We start from the raw sequence: 22,453 nt of genomic DNA on the forward strand, positions 1-22,453 counted from the left end.
AGAGGAAAAGCTGGTGGTTTTGGGAAACTGGATGCATAAGATGTTATATAACCAACTGGTTTCCAACCTTCAAATCAGACACTACTAATCAAGGAAATAATAATGACATTAGCCAATGGGAAAAACATCACGTCAGATTTCTCCCAGCTGTTTCTCCCTTCTGCGGCCCTCAGTCACTTCAACGGAAGTTTAGTGTGTTTAGGGAGAAAGATGGCAAGAAGAATCAAAATGATTAAACCAAAAAGGTCAATCTTCAAATTAAGTCTTGGACCAGGCTCACTGCAAGAATGAATGTATCTCTTCCAGTGGCCCAGTGCTATAAGCAACACAGCTACCTAGTCACGACTAAAACAGGGCTGATATCACGTGTTATCCTGCCAAAGGGGTGAGTAAAGGAAAAAACAGTTGCTGGCTTTGAAACGTACAAATCAAGCTAATAATGTTTCTTTAGCATTCTTTTTTATTTCCAGCTCAAGCTTATTGTGACTGCAAGAGATAGGAAAAATCCTCAGGGGATCAGGTCCTTGGATTTAATTCCATGTCAACACCAGAGCCAAGGAATTTTGACAAAACTATTGTATCGCAAAAAATTGACTTCGCCTTGGAAGTTCTTGTGCATTCCATATTTAAAGTCAGACACCTTCAGTCATCCACCAGTAGCATACCACCTTCCATGAAATGATATAATGGCTTTATTTTTTTCAGATTAAGAAGGTCTTTCATAAGATCCCTCTCCATTCTGTTACAAAACCATCAGCTAATAAGTTTCCAAGGATTTGCCAAGTAAATAATTTGAGTTACCTCAAACTTTCAGGTCTAACTGGTCTGAGATCGATATATAAATATCTATATAGATATCTATATCTATATCTATATGACCACAGATGGGCTAATAATGGTTTAGATCAGTTCCTAATAAACAGAATAGACTGCATGAAGTTCCTACTACGTAGGGAAAAGCTATTTCATTTTATCTGTAGGACTTAAATAAAACCTGTAATAAAACCTGTTAATTCCCTCCCTTATTTTTTCCCCAGATAGTCATTCAGATCCAAGAAGATAAAATATTATGGTGTTGGTCAAAAGAGCAATGAAAATACTGACATAATTTTTTAATACCCAAAATATTACTACAGAGTGATATAGGTTACGTGGAATGCCAGGATTGTGAGCCACTTCTTCAAAAGGCCCATTTCCACTAAAACCTCATGGTGTTCATTAGCACATGAACAGCCTGAAGTCCTGAGGTTAGACAAAATCAAACCAAGCCTGTTTAATAGTGTCCAATCCAGAATTCCTCCAGCAAGCCTGAGCACATCAGCCCCTTTTCATGTAATGCCTAATGCCAAACAAACCTTGGAACATGAACACCTGTTTTATGCTTCTTTTTGCCTTCTGAGCACCATGACTGGCTTATATCAGGAACTCAGTAAAAGATTTTAGGAATGAATAAGTGATCAAACGAACACCTGTACTCTCAGGGGTTATGCAGGTGGTATTCTATAATCTTGGGATATCAAGCACCTTCATCTTCTGCAGTAACTGTAGTATTCAGTCCATGGAAAGAGTGTATTTCTTCTGCACATTCAAATACAGTAAGTTAGGAGAACGTATCTTGAGTGGAAAGGAAAGAACCTTTATGAAATAGGAGAAGTCTAATATGCAAGTGTAATTCAACAAACACCAAATGTAATGCACATCAGAAAGGTATTGCTTTATTGTCCTTGTTTCTGTGCATAATTTTTCCATGACCCAATGGAGATTTAGTCTCTGGATGTTGACCATTATTTAGCATTTAATACAATTCCTTCGCCAGTGATAGATCAGCATGTAAAGAGGAAAAGTTCTTAACACTTGGATGTTGAAAAAAGCTGAGGTACTAAAAGTAGACCTAAAAGATAGTACTAAAAGAGAGTACCAAATTACATGAGAACTCTTGCAGAGCCAGTTTCAGGAGTTTGGTACTCTGATTTTGGTCAGTGTAAACCAAGATGGTCCAGGATATGACTGAAGTGATCACAGTGGGATATTTGGCAAAAAGACAAATAAATAAATTGTGCAATGAATTCTTTACAGGGCTCTACAATTCAGATATCATTTGTAAATTCTTTATTGCTGTTAAATGTGGCTGATTGGCAATGTTAACATACTTCATGTAATAATAGACTGCTGAGATAGATGGGGACTGTAACAATCCTGAGAATTTATAAAGTGAACTGTCTAATATTATATCTGCATAACTCCATGACATGTTATAACACATGATAATTTATTAGGGAGAAAGCATTTAAAAAAAAATCAATTGTATATAAACACTCCCTGAATCTAAAGTGCTGGCAATTTCCGCCTTAAGGGGAACTCATTTTCCTCCTTTTAAGCCAGTAATTTTTGAAAGACCTCAATTATAAATCCAAACTTTAGATGGATAAATGTGACTGACTGCACCTGAAAAAAGAAAATGCAAAGTGAAAAAATATCATTTCTCTGCTGCTATGAGTTGCCCATAAGTTAACTGTAAGTCATTCGCCAGCTGACATTATTTGGATTGGTTTAACTTTTATCATTTGCAAGGACCAACTGTATTGTCATTTTCGTCAGTGCTTGGCAATGCTGAAGAGCAGAAGCTTCGGGTATGTCTGCGAGGTCATCTGGGCCAAACTGCACAAAGGATACATATGCTACTATTTGTAAAACCATCATGTAATTAACTCAGTAATTATATTTTGCTCTTTTTGCTTTCATATGCCTCCTTTTTCGATAATGGACTTGTTCCTTCCATTGGTAAACTTGTGGCATCTTCCTTGATTGAAGGTGAACCAGGAGCAACTGTTGCATTGGTAAACGCTGGCAGGGTAAAAGAAAAGAGAAAAATAAGCCTAGATGAGTATAACCACTGGGCTTAAAAATTGTAAGTAATCACTGTATTTGATCTAGTTTTCTGTTTTACATGGCCTAACAGACCTGCAATGTAGGAATAAACTTAATCAGTTTACTTATATTTAAAAAAACACACCATATTCATATGATTTAATTTGGGGAGAGCAGATTTGAAGCATCTCAGAGTGAAAGATGAGAGCGTGGTCAGTACATAACAAAGCACACACAGAATTTAGGATGGCACTGTCTTAAGGGCCTCCCCCCTTTTTTTTTTTTTACAGAATATTCTGTTACACAGAAGGAAACTGAAACTAGACTTGAAACCTAGGTTTACTGCTATTCTACTACCTCCTACCTCTCTTCTGAGCTCCAAAAACCTATATCCAACTACCTATGTGAAATCCTCCTACCTGATTTCTAATCTCCGGTGTCTGCCAATCCCGTACTTTTCTCCATCTTAGAAAATGATATACTCAACCACCTACTTTCTCAGACTTTAGTTCCTTCCCTCCTTTGTCCTGCCTGCTCCACCCTTCCAATGCAAGAGTAAGTTCTGATGGTTATGCCTCCAAATTCACCTGAGTTCCTTTGCTTTGCGCCATCTCCATTACCATCACCCCAGCCCAAGCCACCATTTTCGCTTTTCCTGTTTTCAGCACGCCCCCTTCTCCACACCACAACCAGAATTGTCGTTCTAAAAGGTAAATCGAATTACATCACTCTCCTGCATGTCTCCCTTCCCCCGACCCCACCAATGGCCCCTCAGCGAACTTAGAATAAAATCCAAACATCTGACTTTGGCCCCACTGGGACGTCATCTTCTCTTCCTTTAACTTGAACTCAGGGGGTTCTTCTTACCATTTGGGTTTCAGCTCCATTGTAACCCCCTCAGAAAGGCATGTCCTGATCACTGATCTAAAGTAGCAGTCCTGTTCCAGGTACCTTCTATCATGTCACCTTTACACTACCAATCACCATTTTAAATGGATTCCTTGCATACCACCTGTTACCTCCATGAGACGAGGTGACCTCTTCTGTCTTACTCACTACCATATCCCCCAGAGCCAAACAGAGGGCCTCGCACATAGCCTCTTAGTAAATGTTGCTTGGACAACTGAATATACATTTGGGGTTTTTAAGAGATAGCCAATGGGTAATTTTCTAATTGCTTTCTAGTAAGCATCTAGAGAATACCTTCTCAAATTGCAATAATCAGAACTCAATTACTTAAAAATGTCTGGCACCTAACTGGTCAATGAAAAGATAGTGGAAAAAAAAATCCCTATCACATAAAATGAACCTATAAAATGGAGAGACAGAAAGACTGTGCTTTCATAGCATAAAGCATAAATACATCCTTGCAAACAACAACAACAAAACAACCCACATTTTTTTTTCCTTATCAGCACCCCAATATTTTTGTTGCCATAAATCTTTGGCATTTTACTCTATAAGTTTGAGGACAGACTACACATGAAGCATCTATTCCAAGTTAGCCAGGTGGGTCCTGAAGAACAACATGGGGGTAAAAAGTGTGTTATTCTTGCTGTGGATAAATTATTTTCATCCGAGGAACTTAAAATCCTACCTCACAACACAAATTGAGAATACTCAACTTCTCTTGTCTTTTTATAGCAATGTAAACTGAGGTAAGGAAATGAAATAGCGTTCTTTTTAGCAACTTTCATTGATTTGCTTTTCTAAGAATATCAAGTCAAATTAATATGAAAGATTCACTTCTAATGACTATCATAATCTTTAGATAACATTTTTCCTTATGAAAAATCAGTCCTTTCTTTTTGGGACCATTTATTTAAATATACATTATAATAGTTTTAGAATGGCAGAACATTTGCAATCTGCATTTATTTTTAAATTTTAGTTTAGAGATACCAACTCCACAAACATCAAGCATTTTCATGTCAAAGGACTGTAGATTTTGAGAAGTCATCAGATTACTGCAGACCTCGCTCAGATCTGGTCTGGTCCTGGCCCCAGGAGTGACGGCCCTGTCCTGAAGTGTGTTCCTTTAGCCTAAAAGGAGCTATACATGGAGACTAGTGGTCAGTCACTACTTATAAAAAGTAAAAATGACAGCTTCAAAAGCTGGCATTATGAGTCTCTCTTACTAAGCCCCCACTGTCTACAGGCTGAAGGTAATGGAATCCAAGTCTTCTAAAAGAGTGTCCTGAATCGGGGCCATAACTCCTAGCCAGCCAGGATAAATTTGGTAGTAATCATGGCTCTAAATAATGGATTTCTGTGTTCCCATTTCCAATGGTAATATAAACTTACAATTTATACATTTCTCCCCTTCTTCCTGGCAGAAGGAATCTACCTTTTCTTGAATTGACCTGAACTACACAAAGCTGACATAAATTACTACTTAAAACAAACTTTCATTAATGCTGGATCATTTCGGAGACCACAAATTATGCAGTATTTTCCCATTTCCTTTGTTTTTTCCATGGTCAGTGATTCTTCGCTTTAGTTTGGTCACAGTTTGACGGGGCACCTAAGTCAGCAGCATGAATGCCTTAGCGCCCACAGGACAGACAAAAGGGCCTCACCCAGTACAAATCCCAACTCGAGTAAGAAGGAGCCTGTTCTGTGGGCTCATAAACCCATGTCGGCCTCAGCACTGATAGCTACTTACTCCTCACGTCTCCATACAGGTCTAAACTACTCTCAACTCCAACCTTAGCTGCTTCCACGTTCCATTCGGAAGTCAGCAAGAAGATCGAACACTTGCTAGTCAGACATAAAAGCTGGGGTTTTCTTAGTAACATTTTATTTTTATAAGATTCCTTTTTAGCCAAAGTGTACATATACATATCACATAGCACCAAAGGGCTACATAGAAAGACGGCAGTGTCTTGCTCCATCCCTCCAATCCCACAATCCTACTCCCCAGGGCCAACCACAATCAACTCTTTTAGGTTTATTTTCTGTATTTACTTCAATTTTTCTAAATAAAAGAAGCTTATATTGCTATTTTCTGATTTATCATTTTTAGACTCATCCACACCCATCCATTTCCCCTCACCCCATCCTCCCTATGTAGTCACATCTGAACCTCTGGCTATGTCAACAGTGAGTATTTACATTATTATGACTGTGTAAATATGGCTCACACAAACCTAATAGGTATACTATGAAAATGTGTCTTCTCTTGCTCATTTTTTCCTTTGGAGTTATTAATTGACCCATGTTTTTATTTTTTTTTTCATTTGCTCTTTCTCTATGACCATCCTTAATAGTGACTAATAGCTCCATTAGTTATGCCATATTTCTTTTAGTAGTTTTTTTTTCTAAGTGTGCAAATGAATCAAATAATATGCCAGTTTTTTAAAATTTATTTCCTAAAGACTTTCCTGATGGAATCTTTCCTTTCTTCCTTCAGTAAGAGAGAACTGAAGACCATGAGTGTCCAGATTAAAAGGGTCCACCCAGCAAGTAGCTAGAAAAGTGAATAAAACACAACCCACAGTGAGGGATATCGTCACAAGACTCACTGTGGTAAAAGAGAAGACCCTAAAAGTTCCCTGGGCTGAGAGTGGGGAGTTAGTGATGGTGGAGATCACTTCACTGGAGTGGGAGTCAAAACAAAAAAGACATGAGATTTTCAACAGCAACATTGGATTCTGGAAGACAATTGCACAACGACTTCAGAAAGACTAATTTTCAACCTTGAATTTTATAGCCAGCCAAAGTTTCAGTTAAGTATGCGTGGAACAAGTCTATTTTCAATAATACAAAGACTGAAAACATTTACTCATTTTCTCTGATGTGCTCCCCACAAAAGAAAGGACTAAAACAAGCAAAGAAAGGCCTAGGGTTTGAGAAACATGGGCATCCACACAGGAAAAGGGTGAAGAAACATCTCAGGATGACAGCAGTGCAACAGGTACTTACCTGTTGGGTGGGCCCCTTTTAATCTGCCCACTCCTGGCTTTTGTTCTGTTTTCTTTGTTCTCTCATCTCAATACTCTCACTGATCATGTATTGTCTCTCTTGAACTGATTTTATAAACATCTATCTTTTCTCTCCTATCGTCCCACTATTTTCCTTTTTCTTGTTTCTTTGTTATTTTCTCGTTTATCATATTTTAAATTTCTGAGCCCCTTTATCCTGTTCCTTTTTCATAGCATTTTGCTTTTATTTTTAACGGATGTGATATTTTCTCTCATGTCTTTGAAGGCATTAATGATATTTTAAAAGACATCTCCTGTTCCCTATATTATCAATTTACTGTAGGCTGTTTTTCTCTGTGTTGGCATTGACATCTCTCCTTTGTAATTTTGGAGGTTTAAAAGGAGGTTAAAGAAAAATTACAGAACAATTTCAATAACTAAGCTGAAATCGTTTTGTGCTATGAAAATGGAGACATATTCAGGGTGATCCTAATCCACTTCTAAAATACCACATTATGAAAAAGATACTGAAATTTCAAGGGTCATCAGAAAAGCAAATAATAATAAATAGAACTTCTAGAAATACATTTCATTCAATCACTTAATATGATTAACAATAAGGTACCTATGATTAAATTTTTAAAAGTATCCTTGAAAACAGTATGAAAAGGTATGGGGGGAAAATCATAAAACAAACTTGTCAAAAAGAATAGTAAAACATAAGGCTACAAATAAATTAATTAAATAATTTATCACTAAGTTAAATTAATAAAAGGGTTCATTGTTTAAGCTAATGTTTTTCAGTGAGATTTTACAATATAGACAATAACTATTTTTTACCCAAATTATGTTCTCAGTAATATTTATTCCTATTCTTATTTATTTCCTTTTCAGCCAGGTCATTTATATAGAAACATATGGTTGCCTGTGAAGAATGTATCTTAGAGGACGACCATCGCTAGTCACGAAATGCTACTAAGTAGAAAGCTGAACACAGTTTCTTCACTGCCTGTCATAATATTAAATAAAAGTCTAAAAGTCTTGATGTTTCCCCCTTAATGTCTTCTAACTAACTACTTCCTTCTAGGTGCCTTTCTGGGGAGCCTCATGAAAGTCATACTGGCAAAATTCAGCAGCAGCAGAGCAAGGACCTCCGTGCTCATGTCATGGTGCTGTTCATCTCCAGGCTCGTGAATGCCGAATGGATAGGATACTATGATAGTTAATGGTGCTTTGTCCTTACCCTCCTCCTCCATGTTTATAGACATCAAACAGACCTGAGGAAAATTTTCCATTGCGTAATATGAAAAATAAAAAATGTGACCTACGTGTGTATCAGATTCTGAGGTACCATAACCAGCTTGAGATATGATGCATATTGAAGGATGGCTGCCAGATTAGAATAGCAGAGGGTTTATGCAGATACATAAAATTACTAGGTTAAATGGGTAAGTCAGGAAAGAGAAAATGTTTAACTTTTGGAATAAAGTAATCATGATATAATGAAAACCAAAATATTATCAGAAACTGATAAATATTTATCCAATGAATCCATAAAGATAACTCAGTGAAAATGAGAGTTATCACTTTTGGATTTGACCTACTTCCTTGCGATTTATTTGGTACTTTATTTTACAGCAACCAAGATTTTTTTTAAAAATATGAGATTTAATGTACAAACTCTATGCCCATGGTAAACCAAAGTCCTAAATGGTTATCTGAATAAGAATTCATTAAATAATGTTTGAGTCCCAAAGGCTTGGATAAAGTGGACTTAAAAGAAACAACTTATATGACTCATTTATCTAATATTAACTGAGTATTCACTACGTGCCAAAGAGTATGTAGGATGCTGAGGAGACAGTGGTGAATAAAACAGACACCGCTCCTATCATCATGGAGGTCACTCTTTGATGAAAAGAATTAGTGAAAAAAAGTCACTCAAACAACAAATGACTCCAGAATTATTCTGAGAAGTGTTTTAAAGAAAAATTGTAACACATTGTAGGCACTCATAACAGAAGCCATACTTAAAACTGCAAGTTTGGAAGACTTCTTTAAGGACATAACATACAAGCTGAAACTTGAAGAATTATGTATAGTAGGGAAGGGGTAGATGGAAGTAGATAGTGTCCTGGATCAACAGGCTACACCTTGTTGATGTGAATGATGTTTTATCAATATTTAGTGTATTCACAGGATGAAAGCTAGCCTGTAGTCATATTAATATCCTTATTCTTTGCACAAGATTATATATTTCTGAATAGTTCAATGCAAAAATTTTCTACTTTTTGATTATTTGAGTTGTATTATAATACCATCTAATGTCCTTTACCCAAACATCCACAATTACCAGTGAGCTCCACACACATAAAAATTTGCTTAGTTACGATTCTTACTTTGGGTGATTCATTTTAAGTTTTTACGATAAGGCTAAGGCCTATAAAGGAGGAATCCCATATATATTTTTAGTCAATTGGGTGATATTGTAAATGTATTTGGGTGGCATTATTTGTATGATTCATAATGAAAAATTTTCCAGACTCATAACATGAATATTATCATGTACTGGCCTTACATTTGACTCTTTCCATGAGTTGCATTTTCTCAAATCCAGTTTTAAAACTGGTACAGAACTTCATTACTTACAGTTATAGTGTGAAAATCGCGGACTAGACAGGAAGCGACTGTGATCCTGCCAAGAGGATGAGTGATCTAACCCGTGAGCATGGGAACTTTCGGCAAAGGTTTTATCACCCTAAAAAAGACAGCACAGCATTTCAGTTCACTGATAACAAAAGGTAAGAATTGGAATTCACTTAAATGCACTGAAGGTGAAACTGAACCTCGACATACAAGTTATGTTATACCATAATTTCATATAATTACAACCCTTTATTAAAAAGTAAAATCTGTGCATGTTAAAAAAAATACGAAACAAGAAAGAGAAGGAAGTCACCCATAGCTATAATAGCATGACATATTTCTTTCCAGTCTTTTTTACCTGTGGGTAGGATTTGTAAATGTTATAAAACCTTGTGTTTTTCATTTATTTACATTAATACTACAAACATTGTTGAAGTCATTTTATTATCCTAACCCTTAGCTCATGTGTTACTCATATACTATCTAGTGAATACACTATACTTAGCTAGCATAGCATGCTTTACTGAGCATTTTGGTGGTTTCTAATGTTTTACTCCTATAAATAACACTGTGAGAAATATCTTAAAATATATAACCTTTTCCACATTTAGGACTATTCCTTATGACAACTTCTTAGGTGGAAATCTGGGTTAATAAAAATAATGTGATGTTTTTAAATACTTTTAGCCAAATTGCTTTTCGTAATGATTATACTAACCCTCTTATTCTTGCAATGCATATTTACTACATAAACAAAAATGAACACAGAAAAGGTCCCTCTCCTCATGGACTATGTGGATGTGTTCTTTCCCCCTAATGTTGGCTGAAAATGGAAATTATAACTTCAAACAACTTTACTAATTAGATTAAAAATAGATGCTTTAATATACTTTTCTAAGAGAGTGAAGTTACAATTCTTTTTCTCTTGACTGTTTTCTCATTATTTACACAATTCGTTTATCCTTTCACTCATTCATTCAACAATACTTTTGGGGCACCTACTATGTGCTGGTTAAAGGAAAAAAAACATTGAGGTATATGGTCATGAAATCTTCAGGTGTGCAGGAAGAGAAAGGCATTAAGCAAAGTACACAAATCATAATGTAATGAAAGACTATGGTGAGTGCTATAAGAAGACCAGGAAATAATAGGAAGAACTAAATTTAGATCTGTGGTCCAGAGAAGGCCCCTCTGGGAGGTGCCATTTAAAGCAATATTTGAATGCTGAGTAAAAATCAATGAATTAGCCAGGCAAAAACTTATGAGTAGAGGGTGGGAAAGTTGGAGATAAGGGGGAGCAGGAGAGAGTGGTCAAGGAATGATGTTCCGGACTCTTGCAAAGGTGCTGAGGTAAGAAAGAGTTTGGTGTGTTTGAAGAACTGAAGGAAGGCCCCATGGCTTAGGAACACTGAGCCTGGCGGAAGTGGCTACAATGAGAATCACAGGTGGGGTTTAGATTTCGGATTTTTTTGTTCTTAAGTACATCAGGAGGCAATCAAGGATCTTAAGGAGAGAAATGATGGTATGATTTATATTTCTCAAAGATTACTCTGGTCTCTGTGGAGAACAGACTGGAGCAGCACAAGTGTTAAGTGGAAATACCAGCTAAAAGACTATAATTGAGGATAACTGTGGGGTCAAGGGAGAGGAAGAGATCAAGAATGTTGCCAAAGATTCTAGAAGGCACAACTGGGGGTTCGGGAGCCCAAACAGTTTCTTCAAAACATGGCTCCCACATGCAGTAGGACTTCATGTAACATGATGATTCGATGAATTTGTTGTTAGTCTCTGTACTAAGTTCCAAGTTTATATTTTATTTTTGTCACATATATATTATGCAAATGCAAAAGAAAGGCCAAAAAGAACATGTTATATACACTTGTAAAAGGCCCACTTACTCTGAGCTAAAAGCATGGACATAATTCTTCGATGGTTCAAGAGCGTTAGACTTCAGTACCAAAAGGGAGTTCGTCTGTTTAAGGTGAAGGCCCTGAGGGTTTTAAGAAGTGATTTATAGTTTTCGTTAATTATGGGGAGGGGTTTCATAAGAAACTGGAAGTCATTCACCATAGGATTTTTGGAAAGGAAAAGGATTTATATTGTGTCCCAAGTGTATTTCAACAGCTACTTGAGCATGAGCTGATGTGGGGCAGTCAGAGGCAGGGCCACGGAACTGGCTATGATAGTTTAGATGGGAAATCCTACAGGCTTGGGGGGAGTTGCAAGATGTACAAATGGAAAAGACATTATGTTCTCACCCAATGCTGGAAATCTTCATTTAATCATGGTTTTTATATAAAGCACGACAGAAGAAAGCATAAGAAATGGTTTCCCGCTAAAAGATGCTTTGATGATTATGAGCCAATAAGAGAAAGGAAAAATTAAGGGCCAGCAAACACACTTACATTTTTGCCCACTGACACCTGAACTGAGAAAGACAGTGAGAGGACAGAAGTAGAGCTGTAGGTTTGGGCATCTTGCTGAATGAAACAGATGGTACGAATACAGCCTCAAAATGTGCCATCAGAGGAATGATCAAGTACACAAAGATATTCAGATCGTATTCATTCTTACCAAAAGGCATGGTTTTCAATTTCTAAATCAAAATCAACTGGCATTAAAGCATAAGCTATATCTTTTCTGTTCACAGAAAACTAATCATTTATATTTTTAATTATAAAACAAGCTTCTTGGCACACAATGGTTAAAATATAGCACTGACATATTTCATTCTTAGCAATTTGGAAAATACATAAAAAATTAAGGAGGAAACAAATAATCCAACAAATTAAAAATAAACTTATTAACCTAATTTAAGGGTAAACTTTTTTCCATTGCTCATTTGTAATATCTTTTTATATTGAGATCACCATTTGTTGACAATTTTGTTTTCTAGTTTTTTCATGTAACATTATATATGGGAATTTTCTCTATCATTATCATCAGTATGGGTAACCATAGTTTATGTTACTAATCGCCTATTGTTGGAAATTTAAGGTTGATTTCAGTTTTTTTCTATTATAAATAATCATTTGATAAACATTATTGGTGCATAAAGCTTTGTCCATATTTTAAATTTATTAACAGATTCCTAGAATTATTGGGTGACACATTTTAAGGCTGTTTATTTACATTCGTTTCATCTAAGTTATCAAATTTACTGGCAGAATTGTTCATAATATTTCCTAATTATCCTTTAAATTTCTATAGAAGTTCTAGTAATATCCCCCTTTCATCTCTAATACTGGTAATTTGTATCTTCTCCTTTTCCTAATCAATCAGAAGAAACTTTTACATTTTATTGATCTTTTCATAAATCCTGGTTTTGGTTTCATGTATTTCCCTGTTCTTCTGCTTTCTACTTCACTGATCTCCGCTCTTTATTATTTCCTTACTTTTTCTTAATTTATGTTTGATTTACTCTTCATCTGCTAGTTTCTTAAGTTGGAAACCTGGACTATCTATTGGAGGCTTTTCTTCTTTTGTAATATACACACTTAATGTTACAAATTTCCCTCTGAGCACTGTTTATCTGAATTGAACAAATTTTGTCAAATTGCACTTTTATTTGCATAGAGTTAAAGTATTTTCTGATTTTCCTTTTGAGTTCTGCCTTGACCCACCCCTGGGATATTTAAGAGTATGTTATTTAGTTTCTAAATATTTGAGAATTTTCCAGATATTTTTCTGTTATTGATTTCTAGTTTCATTCCATTGTGGTTAGACAACATATTTTGTATAATTTCAATCATCTTAAATTTATTGAGATTTGTTTTATCGCCCAGAATGTAGTCTATTTTGGAGAATGTTTGATGTGTATAATCAACTGTTGTTGGGTGGAGTATTCTATAAACGTCATGTCTAGTTGGCTGGCAGTGTTAATTCTTCTATATCTTTACTGATTTTCTGCTTACTGTTTTATCAATTAGTGAAAGGGGAATGTTGAAATCCCAACTATAATCATGGATTTGTTTATTTTTTCCTTACTGTTCTCCCAGTTTGTGCTTCACATATTTTGACACACTGTTAATAGGTGCATAAAATTTAGGAGTGTTATCTCTTCCCTTTAAAACTGTTGACTTATTCAACCACTCACATTTCTTTTTCTTCACATACAAAAAATGAGGAGGCTTAACTCTGATGTGTCTTTAAGTTCCAACATTTTATAAGTCTTCAAAAGACTGTAATAATTCCCCGTATTACCCTGAAATGTAACTAATAAAATGAACTCTAAAGGAACACCCTAAAAGAAAGATATTTCACAATCCTTTGAATGATCAACATACTAGAAGATGAATAAACAATACCTTCATGTCCTCCAGTTATATATTGATATTTAATTTGTGCAATTTCTATATAAGTACATTTTGCAAGGTGACCATAAGATGAACTTTAAAAAAAAAACAATTTCTACTATCTTTTAATCAAATACTTAAATATTAAAAAGCATTTGTTAAAAAGAAAGATTATTTGCAATTCTAGTAATCCTAGCTTTTGCTTTTTTACCAATTCTTATAGCCTTAGCACACAGGCCTATTTTTATTGCTGTCTTAAGCCTCAACAAGCTAGTTAGCCAGAATTCCCTGCAAAAATTCCACTGGGTGAAGGGACTTGCATTTTCTAATATTTTCCCTGGGTTTCTTCCACTTCTCTTTCATAACCCACATTGTAATTGGTTTCTTAAAAGCTGTTCCAACCTGACTAAAATGTCTTTGCTAAACTGATCTCTAATGATTAATATTTAATGACGCCCACCAAGTATTTTTCTCTCAGGAATATTATAAGTTCAAAGTTTATAAGACAAATGATACATTTAATTTTAATTTATCCAACCCTTCCCCTGGAGAGAAGGAAAAAACACTTATGTGTTTCTGAATCTGCGGCAGAAATGTTTTCCAGAGTCTGTCTCTGCACTAACAATGTCCTGTCCCTCCATCTCGTCCCTGCTCTTAATTCCCAATTCTCCATCAGTGCTTAGAAAAGCTTCACCTCTTCCTCAGTAACTTTTCATACTATTTGAAGGAGAAATCTGGGCAGATAAGTTTACTTACAGGCTGCCCTCCATATCTCATTCAGCATGGCTACTATTTTAGCTTTTAACATCCATGAGGAAGAGGCTTTCATTCTGTCTCTCTAGCTTCCTATCTACCTATCCTACTAACCAAAATTTAGCACAGTGCATTTGCATTAAGAAACTCAAAAATGGTCATATATGATCATTTCTTGACCAAAGTGCAGAAGTGAAAATTTGCTATGGTGGCAGATGGGAGAGAGACCTCCACTATCAGAGTCTCAGATTCTGAATGTAAAAAAATGAAGATGCTCGACCAGATCATCTCTACATCCTCTCAGCACTAACATTTTATGACTCTTATCTACCTGAACAGAACCACTAAAAAACCAGTACTTATAAGTAGGCAAACACTCCTCACCACAGGAAATCCAAATGTACCTAACAATACCATAAACCCAAAGACACACTGCTCATCCACAGATGAACAGACTCATGAAAATACTGTGCTAGATCAGGCCATTTGGTAAATTTACCTTTATCCAACTGATACTTGATTGCATGAAATTTAACATTCCTAGCAACTAACTAATGAAAAAGATCCCACTCATTTTTTTTTTTTGCCTCCTTTAGACTTGGCTCTGTATGACTTTAATCCATTTTCAGGACCCAAATCTATTCGCAGTGGATACAAATTTGCCTTATACACAGAGACTCAAAAGAATGTGCCACTGATTTAAGAAACAAGGCAAAGATGTTTTAATGATGGTACCTCATTGGACTTAATGTTTATTCTTTTTTTTTTTTTTAAGATTTTTATTAAGGAATTGGGGAAATGGGAACAGTGCTGGGGAATTGGGGGAAGGGGAACAGACAAGTTGCTATCCTTTTGTTCTTCAATCTAGTTGTGGAGGACGTTGCTTCACTGGCCCAAGTTGGCACCATCATTGCACTCTTCCCGGGTGAGGCAGATCAGTCACTGGCTTCTGGACGGCCACTCACTGTGGCTGCTGGCCGCTCACGCTGGCTGCTGGCTACATACAGTAGCCCGTGGCAACCCACTGCCACAGGGGCTGCAGCCTACGCCGTCGCCTCATGGCAGCCCACCTCCAGGTTGAGCTATTGTTCAGCATCTTAGCTGTAGAGGGCAGTGTCACTGGTCCTCATATGTGGGATCCGAACCTGGGGACTCTGGCGTCCCAAGCCAGTTCTTAACCATCGAGCCACTCGGCTGGCCCAATGTTTATTCTCTTAAAGGGACTATTTGAAAGAAAATAAAGATTGTTTGGGTATGTTATAACATGTTTAAAAAAACTAATAAGATGTTTACTTGGTATTCCTTATGTTTTAGTATCTAGAATTTTGAATTTGAGATGCTTAAAAATGGAATTTTTATAGATGAATTTCTTCACAATCTTTCCTTTCTTAATGCTCTTGTTGAGTAAATTATCAGGAAGGGTGAAAGTATGTGGCTTGTTAAGGGAACTGCGTTTGGCAGAGTAAGGCTCAAGCAGCTTAAAAAATTAATTCCTAAATAAGCACTTTTGATCCATTGCTATTTTCAGATTTTATAACAAAGAAAAATCCCAATTCATTTGGCAACCTTTTGTTTAACTTTTGAAAAATCAAGATGAAATCAACTGGTTAAATATTATGGCTGGCAAGTTAGTCGTGATTACTTCAAAGGAATAAAAATCACTTCAGATTTCTGCATGATTTGGTTGCCTACACGTTTTCATATGTGTCATCTAAGCGTTACTGAAAAATAGCAATTAAATTTTTGTTAGAATTCCAGAAAGGCTGAAGCTAGGAAAAAAACCATTTACTCGCCAGTTTAACATGTATATGTGTATACGGTGCATTCTGGAGCCAAAGATGAACAGGTGGTGTCTGCCCTCAAAAGCCATACAATCCAGGAGAACATCATCCCCCAAATTTCAGTATTCACCCATAGTTATACTTTCTATTTTATGTTAATTTACAGACTGGCCTTGCACCCTAAGTCGCTATATAGGAGAGGCAAATTGGTTTGGGTTGGGGGAAGCCTGGAGCTGTATTTGCAAAGCAGTTTATATAAGATTTCTTATCAAAGCATGGAGAGAGGTACTTATAAATGAGATATTCGGGGTATTATGAGGTTAAAGCTCCCTCAAATCCTCCCCATGGTTGCCACTACGATTCTCAAGCAGTGTTTGTAAAATTACCTAAATAATGCACTAGTGCTACATTTTAATAGTCATTAAATAAAATCACCTATAATTTTGACTTGCATCAGGAGTTATGCATAGCATGCTTTAGAAGCTACTACTGTAAAAGATTTAAGGTACCTACAGAAATAGCTGACCTAAGAGAGAACGTCTAACAACCATTAATTGCTATGAGCAAAGTATAAACAAACCATGAAGAGATTCAAGGAGGGAGAAACAGCTTCCAGGAGAAAAGCACATATTCAATACCATATTCATGTTTACCTTGAACAACTATGACAAAGGGCTTTGGCACACTCTGCTTTCATAAACTGTGCTGAAAGACATTATCAACACTTCCTCACCCACCTCATCTTATGCTGTAAAACATCTGCTTCTTAAAAAAAAAAAGTTACACATGAACTCTTCGACTAGAAATAAAAAATGATGATTTTTCCTTTCAGGAGGAGGAAGGATGGAAACAAAACATGTCTTCTGTGATTTTACTAAAAAATCCATGGCTCATTAAAACCACATATTTAGTATGGGTAGAGAGAAAAAAGTGCAGGTAGCAAATAGGGGTTTCCCGGAGAAAACCATGCTCCTCTGTGAATTTGGATTAGTAATGCTATGCTATTGGCTGACTTTCGAACATTCTGTTCTATCTGAAACAGCTGGGACAGCGAGGAAGACTGTCCCTTTAGAAACCCAATTAGGCCTGATGAAAGAGGCCTTGCAATGCTTCTGCAGTCTACACAGAGACAGAGAGCATGTTGCATCAGATTCAGCTTTGAATTGACTTCTAAATATAAACTCATAGATCAGACTTTGTTCAGTGAACTCGGTCCGCTTAGTACAATGTTACATTATGCTCTCGGCAATCGTGGATGTTGGTCCTGCTGAAAACCCCGACAGGTTTCTAGAAATCTGATCATTTTTGGTCTGGGGACTGCCATGGGAGCCAACAGCAGGAGAAGGCTCTGGGCTGGGTGGTACCCTTGCTGCTAACCCTCCCCGCCACCAGCGCAGTGGCCATGCTGGATGTCTCACTGCCTTCCTACATCAGCAACATGAGAGAAGCCGGTTGCCAACACAGTTCTGCTATTCCAACAGTGATCTGTCTGTCAACAGTAATACAGTCGGGGTTCCACAGCTCTAATGCTCACAGCGGGTCTTCCAGAGACATGTGGCTACGACACTTCCCTGTACCTTGTCACCACAGCTCTTTTCAAAAGGCTTTGGGGCATCTTTCTCTTCTCTGAAACACCACTGCAGTCTGTTGAGGCCTCTCTAATAGCACTCTGCCCTTTCCTGTTTGCACTACAGTTGTTTGTGTGGAGGCTTTGAATTCCTAAGGACCAGTAATGATGTTGCTTGTTATTCTCTTGAGCCCCTAGCAGAGTGCCCGTGTACAGTAGAAACTCAATAAAGGCTTGCTGAGGGTTATATTAAAACACCAACAGCAAACATGAATATCCCACAATTAGCATGGAAGTTCCAAAAAGGCAGGGGAATCTTTATTTTGTTCAGTGACGTGAGTCCCATGCATCTAGTAAGTTCCTGGCACATAGCTGACACTCAATGAATATTTGTTGAATGAACGGATAAGCATTAAGACTTTCCAAAGAGCTTGGGCAGTATTTATTTGATTGGTAAATAACGAAGAGGAAATATTTTACCTATGAGCAAAGGAGAAAAAGACTAGATGGGTAATTTCTCCATTCTGTAGACCAGGGGTTGGCAAACATTGTCTGTAGAGGGCCAGAGAGTAGATATATTAGGCTTTTTGAGCCATACAGTTTCTGTTGCAACTACTCAATTCTACTGTTGAGAATGAAAGCAGCCATAGACAAGATGGGAAGAAAGGAGTGTAGCTATATTCCAATACAACTTTATTTACAAAAGCAGTTGGCAGGCAAGAATTGGCCCTTAGGTGGTAGTTTGCTGATCCTGCTCTAATCCATAAGGATTAAGACAAATTGATAACTATTTCCTCCTAGAAGACCATGCCTTCGGCATCTGTAGAAGTCCCGTATCCTTGCCTCTAACAGGTAGTACAGTGCTTTGCAATATGGTAGCTGCACAGTGTATGATTGTTGAATTAAACTAAATCCTACATAACCGATTTCCTAGACCACAGTTTTCAGTGGAACTGATGAACTCAAGTCCCTGTCTTGTGCCTCTTCTGTGAATCCTGTCCTGGAGAAACATGTGGGAAGTAAAGAGCTGTTGAAATAACGTCTTCGGAAAGTGGGGCAGCTTCTGTGTTGATAGAAAGAGTCCCAATGCCTCTTACTTGAAGCATTTTCTTCAGGGTATCAATGATCAACCGGAGGTAGCTCTTCTGATGGTCCATGAAGCAAGACACGATCAACAGCATTCTCCCTGCCCATCTGAACTCATGCTTGCTTTGAAGCTGCCTCCCCTGTCAGTCTTTTCAAATAAATAATTCTCATAAAAAGCATAGAAATAAATGATCATTGGTATCTACAATTGGCAAAAATGTGCTCCCACATTTTCCTCTCTAATGACTATAGAGAATGTGGTATGCTCATGAGTTTTGTGTTAGATCCCTGCATTATTTCAGGCCAGACATGTCACACATAGTGACAGTCTACATATGCATCACTGAAATGGATCAATATTTTTAAATGCTTAAATGGTATTGATGTGGAACGTGTCATCATAAAATGTGTCATGGCCCTTTCCTATACTTGCACTGTGTATTTGCAAAACTTCTTTCTCATGTTGCTAAGTATTGGCCTTACTTACAGGCCAGGCCTGATTTCCTCTTCAGCTGCAAATGTAATTTTAAAGAGGACTCCAATGAGATTACTTGCTGAACATGTTAAACATTCATAGCTTTGCCATATGCTGTTATGGAAATTGCACTGATTTATATCAATTTGGGTGTTACCTGATAGCACCGATTCACGTAATATCAAATCTAACTGCATTGGGAAATGATGTTTTAAATGTTTCATTTGCATCTAGACCTCTGTTGTACTAAGAGGCATGTAATGTGTTTATGTATTTTTGGAAACAACTGACTTATACATATTAAAAATATAGTCCTACATTTGGCGACTGCTAGAAAAATTAAGGTGTAAAAGTCCAAATTTACACTGTAATAGCCTAGCGGTCAAGGACCTAGATGACTGAAGCCAGACAGATTTAGGTTTTAATCCTGATACAATCATTTAATTGCTCTATAACTCTGCTTTCTTGAATGGTAAAAGAGGAAAAATAAGGGTGCCAACCTGACAGGGTTACTGTGCAGGTTAAGTGAGGTAATGAATGAATATGAAGCATGCGCCGCCTACAAAAAGAGCAATTTCATGTGATTGGCTCCATATTGAGTAGCTATTATTATTAACTATTGTTGTGTAAACCTTGTATTTCTGTTTAAGGTCAGCAGCACCCTGTGAGTGGTGGAGAAACACGTGAGTATATAGACCTGATGGGAAAAGGGAAGATGATGATAAGCGAACTTAAACTTTGCTATACAAACAACAAGGTCCCTACTACAATCCATATCAACCTATAAAAAACAAAGGGGAAAAGGCACAAAGTCACAGGATGCCCTCTTCACAATAAGGTTATTAATAGCATGGCGTAACTGTGTTGAGTTTTGTTTCGATGGGGGAAGTGGAGTGCTCATTTTAAGCACACTAGTGAGGACTTCCAGAAATGAACATGGTCTTTATATCCACTGAGCATTCTATCCAATCACATTCAGAGGAGGGAGAAGCTTCTTAGAAATAATTATGTTTGGCTGTAATAAGTGAACATACACAGTGTAATGAATATTCACACATATTGAAGTTTGTAAGCATATCGAAAAGCCAGAAGAGCCTTTAGCTTTTTTTATTTTTCCTAAATTGACTTAGAGTGTACATTCGAATACAGACGGAGTCTCTCTAGGTCAGTGTTCTCAATGGGGTTCAATTGTGCCCTCAAGGGGATGCTTGGCAGTGTCTGGAGACAACTTGGGTTGGGGAAGCTTCTGGCATGTAGTGAATAGACTCTAGGGATGCTGTGAAGTAGCCTCCAATGCATAGGACCATCTCAACAACCAGGAATTCCCTGGCCCAACTGTTAGGAATGACAAGGCTGGCAAAACCCTGCTCTAGGCTAATAACTGCTCAGGGTGCAATGGTGTTTAAGTCATCCACATCCACGTGCATCTTGGGGAGACGAGGGAATAGTGGGCTTTGTGTCAAAAGGGTCAAATCTTCCCAGTGTCCTGTGTTGGTTCCACCATAATGAACCATAAACTGAAGTAGTAGTATCGGGTTCATATCCGCAGGAAAAGAATGACTATAAATGCCAAGACTATGGTTTACAAAGTTCTATATGTTACTTGATCTACTGGGGACTTCAGCACTGAGAGTAGCTGGACTCACGCATAGAGGGAGGCAGTCATCCGCAGTAAGTCTTTAGCCAACCAAGAGACCAGGGGTTTCCCAGCTCAGGATTTCTTCATCATCATCAATTCCCATGGACAAACAACAATACTAAGCAACAATGACATAAACTTAAAGATTAGTTCCCAGGTAAACAGTTATAGGTACTATCTTTGGATTTTTATTTTCTTCTCCCACAAAATTGGAAATCTATCTCATATATCAGAGAATATCTTTTTGTTCACAAGTACCCTTACGCGAACCCTGCAGGAGTTGCTTAGAAGGCTGTAGCCATAAACATGAATAATGCTCAAAGACTGAACATGTATATAAAGGACATTACCTTGAAGCTTTTGATTCGGTACTTGGGGTCATCTTGGCACTGCTGAAGAGGTTCTCTGTAAGCTCTGTATTTGGAAGATCTCTCATCAATTCTCTCGGATAAACTGTGGGAATCCTGGAAAAACAACAAAGTGTCTAAACTGTCGATGAAAAAATATCAGTACTTTAAATTAGAATAAGAAAGTATTATGTAGATAATATTACAGGAGTTTGGAGAGATATTTAGAGGACTCATAAGTCCCTAATGATATAGAAGAAAACAGTCACTTTGAATGCTACCATGAAAATAACATAGGGTCCCATATTGGTTATCTACATTCTTTTTGCAACGAGTCCCTATGCCATTCTGAGATGATTGACACCCTTTAGTTGAAGGGAAAAAGGTCCAAAGATGGTAATTAAAGACATCATACAAGTTTTGGATTTGTATACTGTCCCTTGTAGTAGTATTTGGCATCAAAATAGTCTCTTGGTTAAAAAAAAAAAAAAGGAATATTACTTTTACAACTAGAGCACCTTTTCTTCACTGATTCTTAAATAACATTCTGCTTTTTAACTATTATATCACATAAATTTTAAAGCTTAAGTATATAATTTCCAGAGCCAGTCTTCCTTCCTTCCTTCCTTCCTTCCTTCCCTCCTTCCTTTCTTCCTTCCTCCCTCTCTTTCTTCCTTTCTACTTTTCCTTCATAGGGGGGTGGGGGTGGGGGTGGGGAGAGGATGGAACATAGCAAACAGTCACTGTAGCCATTTATTTAGCCATTTCCATTATGAATTAGAGAGAAATTAGAATAAAATGAGGGCAACTGATTTTTGTATGAAAAAAAAAACCATCTATGGGATTTAGTTCCCCCAAATAATCCCAAGAAACTTATTGAATGTTCAAGCTAGAAGAAGTATTAGAATTGCAAAGTTCTCACTTTTATATTTAAAGAAAACACACACACACACACACACACACACACACACGCACACACTACAAACCCAAGGTTAGGCAATTTGTGGTGGATTGGGCTTGAAGCCAATGTTATTTCCTTTCCACTATAACAAACACATAATGTTAAAATGTGA

The 22,453-nt window shown here is 37.1% G+C and overlaps 1 protein-coding gene across 1 annotated transcript in view; it reads right to left on the reverse strand.

Moving 5' to 3' along the window:
- Positions 1 to 1,105: 1,105 nt before the first annotated feature.
- CEP128 (centrosomal protein 128) overlaps positions 1,106 to 22,453 on the reverse strand; it is a 365,357-nt gene continuing 344,009 nt past the window's right edge. The window contains exons 22-24 of the mRNA XM_019646219.1: positions 21,384 to 21,497; positions 9,441 to 9,549; positions 1,106 to 2,844 (exon numbers count right to left, since the gene is read on the reverse strand). Of these exons, the coding sequence (XP_019501764.1) occupies positions 2,717 to 2,844; positions 9,441 to 9,549; positions 21,384 to 21,497 (351 nt within the window). The 3' untranslated portion in view covers positions 1,106 to 2,716. The remainder of the gene's footprint in view (positions 2,845 to 9,440; positions 9,550 to 21,383; positions 21,498 to 22,453) is intronic.

The sequence above is a fragment of the Hipposideros armiger genome, unplaced genomic scaffold, assembly GCF_001890085.2.
Source record: "Hipposideros armiger isolate ML-2016 unplaced genomic scaffold, ASM189008v1 scaffold_99, whole genome shotgun sequence".
Taxonomy (NCBI): Eukaryota; Metazoa; Chordata; class Mammalia; order Chiroptera; family Hipposideridae; genus Hipposideros; species Hipposideros armiger.